The 7429-nt window shown below is 40.1% G+C and overlaps 1 protein-coding gene across 1 annotated transcript in view; it reads right to left on the reverse strand.

The window, feature by feature from the left end:
• Positions 1 to 2075: 2075 nt before the first annotated feature.
• Positions 2076 to 7429, reverse strand: part of CCDC107 (coiled-coil domain containing 107) — a 22325-nt gene continuing 16971 nt past the window's right edge. The window contains exons 4-6 of the mRNA XM_018572713.1: positions 4960 to 5050; positions 3366 to 3460; positions 2076 to 2575 (exon numbers count right to left, since the gene is read on the reverse strand). Of these exons, the coding sequence (XP_018428215.1) occupies positions 2298 to 2575; positions 3366 to 3460; positions 4960 to 5050 (464 nt within the window). The 3' untranslated portion in view covers positions 2076 to 2297. The remainder of the gene's footprint in view (positions 2576 to 3365; positions 3461 to 4959; positions 5051 to 7429) is intronic.

Below are 7429 nucleotides of genomic sequence, written 5' to 3' on the forward strand. Positions count from 1 at the left end.
ATTGATCTAATAGACCCCTGATGTCCCTCCTGCACTGCTTTCAAACAGAGTACCGATGGTACTCGATGTGTTTAAGTTCCTGACCACTGCTGAGAGAAGAACGTATGGGTTCAGAATAATGGATTGGAGAAATCCTCCCTCTGCTTCCCATCCTGAATATCCCCAAGCTCCTTTGTGTTAACCCCAAGTGTAACTCTGGCTTGGGGTACTATGCATAAACAGTTACATCAAGTAACGCTTGGGATTAACCATTTTTACATAACATTTTGAGCTCTAATCATGCCTGGAGTTAACGCTAAGAAGGTTAATGTGGTGCCATAGAGGAATCACTAAAAAGGGTGCCAATTCCAATCAACAAGTGAAAGCATTTAGTGAGCTACCAGTGCTATCCTGTAAGCACAGCAACTGTACTAAACCACTAATTACACTAATAGCAGTTCTGGCCCACAAATGTAGTGTGCGAAGTATAAGCATATTTAAAAATGACCCAAATTAACCAAGTTATGTATTCATTAACTGCCTCCGGGCCGGCCGTAGTAAAAAAACGGCCGGCCAGGAGCTCTCTAGATCTGAGCGGGCGTCTCTAGACGTCCGCTCAGACACGCCCCCTTGCGCGCGGGAAATGGCCGCAATTTAAAAACGGGCAGCGATGCCCGTTAATATACATTCGATCCGCCGGCTGTATAAAAAAATAAAAAATTTAAGTCCCCACCCATACACGCATGCATACATGCGTCGGGGGCGCATACGTGCAAAAAAGACGATTGCGCCCATTACGCCGCACATGTTACATATCGCCGCGAACGTCGCAGTGAGAGCAATAAGTCTAGGGCCATCAATCACTGATAACACTAAACTGATGAGCGGTAAAAACGTTTAAAGCGTCGCCTATGGCTAATTTTGGTTGCGGTCGTTTTCTGCGATGTCGGGGGTGCGCACAATTTTAAAGCTTGACATGTTTGGTGTCTATTTAACCGATGTGACCCGATCTTTTATATTTGACCAAAAAACTGGGTAATAATAAATGTTTCCTAACATAATGTTTAAAAAAAATTTTTTTTTCAAAATTTTCAGTAATTTTTCCTAATTATAATAAAAAATAAAACCCCCAGTGGTGATTAAATACCACCAAAATAAAGCTCTATCTGTCCCCAAAAAATGGTGTAAAATTCATTTCAGTACAGCGTTGCATGACGGAATAAACGTCAGTCAAAGTACAGCAGCGCTGAACACTGAAAAATGGCCTGGCCAGGAAGGGGATCTAAACACCTGGTCTTGAAGTGGTTAAACATATTCTTAAGGTATTTTAAATAGTATCTTATTATCTTAGGCTTGGCCTTTATCTTTGCCTCTTTTGTTGCACGGCATGATTCTGACTGGTAAAAAAAAGGACAGCATTGCAAGCCAATCACTACATTGTAGATGGATGATATGAGGAGTTGACCTCAGCAGTGTTTCTGCTCCTTCACTATTCAAGCACAGACTTGGTGGCCCTTGACCAAGCTGAACTATTTTTACCTGCAGTACAGAAACTGAGGTCAGACAGTGGTAGTACTGTCAGATATGGATGGACGGACAGAAAACTAGCTGAACAAAACTACACATTTTTTGTATGTTAGCCAGCTGATCTATATTTCAGCTGATAATTTACCTTCACTTCTACTGTATCTGTTCACAAGAATATAGTATTGGCAAAGGGTAACCACATAGCATCCATACTAGAAGCTGCTTCCTATGGCAAGCAATGTATTAATTGGCCCTAGAAACATGACTAGGATAATCTGATTTGATTATGGTCAATACAGGCAGTTCTGCATTCATTCACTTTCATACATAAAGGTCACAGTATTTTTCAGAAACTCTGAATTCCTACTGTTTAATATTATATGCATTTAAAGAGAATATGGGAAAGACTTTTATGGGATGCCCTATGCTAGAAATTTGGATCTTCTAATTAATCAACTTTAAATCTGTAGAGCTGGACTTTTTGGAAGACTTTTCTTAAGTAGACCTGTCTCTAAAAATAACATTTTAGCTGTTATAGCTTACAATAAGCAGCACACAGAAGTATTTAAACATGCACTTGCATTCAGTGTGTGCAATTCATGGCAAGGGCAGTAATAAAACTGAAAGGCTGACAGTTTGACTATGGACTTTTAGCTCAGATGTTTAAAACAGAGAACATGCCCTTTATTGCACCAATCCATAAACCATGTGAATAACTTAGCAAGTGGCAAAATAAGACACATAAAAAAACCTGAAGCAAAATAAGGCAGAGAAATACATAGTCTTTCAAGTCAGGCTTGGATATTGCGCTTCCTCAACCCTTCAGAAGTAGGACTTGATGTGGCATCGGCACCATCAAACTGAGAATCGTCTTCCTCTTCACAAAGCTCCCCAGATGCATTTAAAGAGGACTCTTCTGTGACAAGATTGTGTGCAGTTATATCTGCATCGTCCAGGTCTACTGGAGATTCCTCACTTTTGCTTTCTACATCATTTTCCTGTACTTCTGACTGCTGAGTTTTGAATGAATGAATAAGGTCTTCAAGTGTATTTTCACAGGGTTGGTTAGCTTTGAAATGTATAGGATTTACAGAAAGAAAAAAAAAAAAATGCAGTGATTAACACAATCTTTACAGCCGCTGTAAAATACAAGTATTGACAGACTACTATATCCTAGGTCAAACCACCATACTGCAGGCTGGCAGAGCTATTTGCTACACAATATATATATCTATCTCTCTTCCCCGCCCATTGTGTGACACATGAATTCTTTGAAAATGTGGGTTATACTACTGCCTACAGGAGGACTGGGCAAGGAAAAAAAATATATCGCCAGCCCACAAAACCGCTCCCACTACCATAATGCCTCTGTTTTTTATTGCTACTGCCCTAGGAGAATTGTGGTGGGTAGTTCTGCTGTGGGTGCAGTTATTACATGCAAAAAACCTATTAAAATGTTAAAATACTATGGGTGGGGAATTTATCAAAGATGGAGCAGACAGAATCTCCAGCAGTTGCCCAGGGCAACCAATCAGCCTCTCTCTTCAATTTGTTTAGTTAAGCTTTAAAAATGAAAGATCGAAGTGGATTGGTTGCCACTGGAAATTGCTCCAGTTTTGATAAATTTCACTCTGAATTAATTTTTCACTACAAGGCTACATATATGAAACAAGAAAAACTACAACTGTTGGTTCCATTGTACATTGTGACCAATTCTATTATTTAATAAAGAGGTCAATTTTATCTGTTTTGGTGCTTCAACATTCTGCATTTCTGTTTTATTAAAAAAAAAAAAAAACGCAAATAAAAAACAAAACACTGCATGCAACAATGAAGAGGCTTACCTGGGTTATGAAGACCTGATCTATCCATTCCAGTTGTCTTCATTAACTGTCTTATGGATTGTAGCTGATTCATGATTTCACTTTTCTGCTCAGTGGCCAATGTGCTAACACTAAAAAGTAAACATATTCACTTTTCATGAAGTATTTAGAACAGAAAAAGGTCTTTTACATCTTGGCTATCCTTTATAACTCATTAGTGTTTTTTTTTTTAATGTTTAGCAGCCAACGGTAATATACATGTTGATGTCTGATGAAAAAGGCATATTCACAGCTCTACTGAAATGGACAGCATAAATGAGGGACAGTCACCCACAGTGTTCTTTGCCTTGTGGCCTATTTGATAATTAATTTTAGTTTAAAAGTAAACCTGTTCTATTTTAGAGTTTTTTCGAAGTAAAATTGCTGCCTAAGGGCAGGTTCACACCATTTTCCGGACCAGATGTGAATGGTGTGAACCTGCCTGCAGTTCCAATACATTCCAGACCAGACAAAATCAGACGAGCAGTATTTTTCTGGTCTGGAACGGACTGCGCTGGTGTGAACAGAGGCCAGAAATAGCATAGGGATACATTAGGGTGCATTTTGGGTCCGGAATCTGGTCTGGTCTGGAGATGATCTGGATGTGGTGTGAACAGGCCCTAAGAGATGACACCACAGAATGCCTGCTTTCAACTTTTTTACCAAGAAAAGCATTTTCTCTGCTCCTCTTTGATTTAGTTTCCCTTTCTTATCAGGGCTTGACTTCCTCTGTCTTCATGGCTAAACCCTTCCAGCTGCCATTTCTGTATCCAGTCTGACTGCCTCATTGATATTAAAAGGATGGAGGATGGTAGTGGGCCATCAAGTCAGGGCAAGTCAGGCTCAGCTAAACAAATGAAGCTGCCAAATAGTACAAAGGAGAGGGTTTTCTGACTTATAAAGCTGGCGTCTGCTCCTAGGCAGGATGCATTAAACTAGGGCTGCAGCTAACGATTATTTGCCGATTATTTTTTGATCAATTAGTTGCATTAAAAAAATCACCCTCTCTTTTCCTTTGCCCCCTTACCCCAACCAACTAATCGATAATGAGAATGGTTGACAACTATTCTCATAAATCAATTAGTTGGTTGCAGCGTAAAGCCGGGTACACATGAAGAGGACCAAATTCGCATTGGTGGATGCTGTTCTCAGAATACAATAAACACAGTGGGAGATTCCTCGATCAACACTTGTAAGTCTGCAGGTTGAACAAAGAAGATATATATGGCTTTAGTTTTACTCAGCGCACAAAGAAACCCATGCAAGGATTTTTGTACTTGCAGTAAAATCCTTTTCCTGGAGTCCTTTAAAGAATACAGGAATTCTTAAGACAGTAATGTTATACTCTAAGAATTTATGCATCACTCAATGGATGATATAGAAAGCAGAATGGTAGGGCCAACCCTTCTTAACAGTTCGTGTTAGATTTATATACTCTATGGTCATATGTTTGCACACCTCACTATCACACCCACATGAGCTTGTCATCTCATGGCCATGAATATGAAATTGTCACTTTTTTTTTGGCTACAACACCGGGACAGATCCACAAATTGCTATAATGTTGTAGAATTTAAAATGTTGTACTTACCAATTGGATAGTGGGTCCAGTTGTGTAAGTATTGAATTTAACATTTGCTCGGTTTGTGAAAGGTGCCGTTCTAGCTCTAAAAGCTGACTCTCTGAAAATGATTCAATAGTTACAAAGCATCAATGAAAAATACAAAAATGATCTCAAGTGATAGTAGCACAATGTAATTGCAAAATCATCCCTCTAGTGTTGGTGAGCGCTTGGTCTCTGCGGAAGGGGAGGGTCACTGTTTGGTCAGATCTGCTGACAGGATGAATATGCCCTAAAAGGTGCCCACACACCTTGCGATAATCGTGTGAATTCCCGCGATCATACGATTATCGCACGGTGTGTGGAAGGCGTGCGACCTCTGCTACTGTAAGGTCGCACGACTTTTATCTTACGAACATGTCCGAAAACCCGCCGAGAATCGTACGATTGTCGGCGGGTGTGTGGCATGTTTGTAAGATAAATGCCGCACGGGCCGGTGTGCGCAAGCGCACACTGCCCGTTCAGCATTGCAGTCATCGGAAGCCTGCTCCTCAGAGGGGCGGGCTTGCGATCATCGCAAGTACGATCTGCCTGTCCAAGATGGGCAGATCGTACGTTTCTTTAATTACCTTACAACCATCGCAAGACAAAAGTCTTGCGATGGTTGTAAGGTGTGTGCCCAGCATAAGGAAGATCTCCAAGCAAACTTTTTCTTAACCCTTGCACCTTGGGGATAGCCCCACGCTGCAAGGCTTAAGCGCTTGTTTGTGTTTAGGTGCTAAAATAACAAAGATATAATGACACAGCACTGTTGTGGAGCTCACTCCAACCTGTTCCCTCCTCCACAGACTGGAATGCTGCTCAGCATCCTCTCATCTATACACTGTGTATAGGTGTGGTGATGTACGGGACCATAGACCACTGCAGAGGAGGGAGAGAGACACTGGAAAGACTGGTCAAAGAAAAAGCCAGCTGGGAGCATTGGGTGAGTAATTCTTTGTTTTTTTTTAACCTAGACACAAACGAGCAGTTAACACTTGCAGTGCAGGGGCAGCGCAACCAATTCCTGGAGTTCTTCTTACAATAAAAACATGAGAGGGAGTCCTTAGTGGTATAGTGCAATTACTCTTCTCTTTTAGACAACTGTTGAGATAAGACATCAGTCTCAAAGGAAGTCCATTGTTTTCAATGACTGGTCAACGCATACACCTGAATTATGAATAAGATCAGTAAAACACAACCATTATTTAGCACAAGCATATGTAATAAAAAACTGCATCTGTACATATGTAATTATAAGTAGAAGTACGTTTTTAAAATAGTAACACATTGTGATAAGATTACATCAACATATTTCAGATGCTTATCTAAAAGCATTGAAAAGCCTATTTATTTCCTTAATAATCTACAAAAAACACTGGCTAAGAGATGTGGCTGTATGTTATAAAGGTACCAAGGGGTAATATAATGCAGTTCTGCAATGATGCAGGGGCTGTGAATAGATTTTTTTTGTTCTATAAAAACAAGTAACCAAAAAGAATTTGCTGCAACATGGAATATATATATATATATATATATAAATGCATGTTTTGCTTTAATAAGTGATCGGATACATAAATCATGTACAAAGTTGCTCAAATCCTGAGCTGCACAGCCTCGGTTCTAAAATGCCATGATCACGCCATGATGCCATGAGAATATTAGGGCTTCTTAAGAATCCGCAGCTGCTGGTCACCAGAGCTCTTTCTACTCTGAACCACTGCAGATCAGTTGTTTAAAACCCAATTTTTTTCCCACTTTTTTTTATTTTTGTTGCTGTCTGACTTCATCGAGGAGACTCGCCCACCCTCATTTTTTATTTCTGCAGCATCATGATAAAGGCATAGTCAGCAATATGCATCTTGCAGAGGTCTGAACATTTCCCAACTCTACTAAATATGCATCTTTATTGATGTCTCGGTCACCATTTGAGAGATTTCCCATCAGTTTGTTTGTCTCAGGGACAGGAAGTAAGGGGAAATCTCCCTGATGGGGACACATACCTCAAGAAAACCTGACAGGGGTTCTAGAACTTCTCCACTCTATATTAAGAAAACAAAAAAAAGTAAAAAAAACACTGATCAGTAGGTATTCTGATCAAACATATTGTGGTCTAAGTCCAAGAAACCTGGTGCACCATGGGGGAGCAGGTAACATTTTAATTATGACATACCTGTCCGTTTTGCTTTTTTATCATCTTCCGTTGATTTTGATTGGCTGTTTTCTTTTGACTTAATCTTGATGTGGAAAAAACAAAGGAAAATATGTATTAACCCAACGTGTCTTGCTGACCAACTGCTATTTTAAAATACATAGTTTAGAAGTTATAATTGCTTTTCATGTCTGTCTTAAAATGGTGGCAATTCCTCCAATATTCAGGTTTATATGCCATCACTCACCCTAAATGAGACCCCCCCCCCCCCCCCCCCGGGGGGCTCTTTTTACACAGACGCCGCACAAG

The sequence above is a fragment of the Nanorana parkeri genome, unplaced genomic scaffold (genome assembly GCF_000935625.1).
Source record: "Nanorana parkeri isolate BGI_ZX_2015 unplaced genomic scaffold, ASM93562v1 scaffold45, whole genome shotgun sequence".
Classification (NCBI taxonomy): Eukaryota; Metazoa; Chordata; class Amphibia; order Anura; family Dicroglossidae; genus Nanorana; species Nanorana parkeri.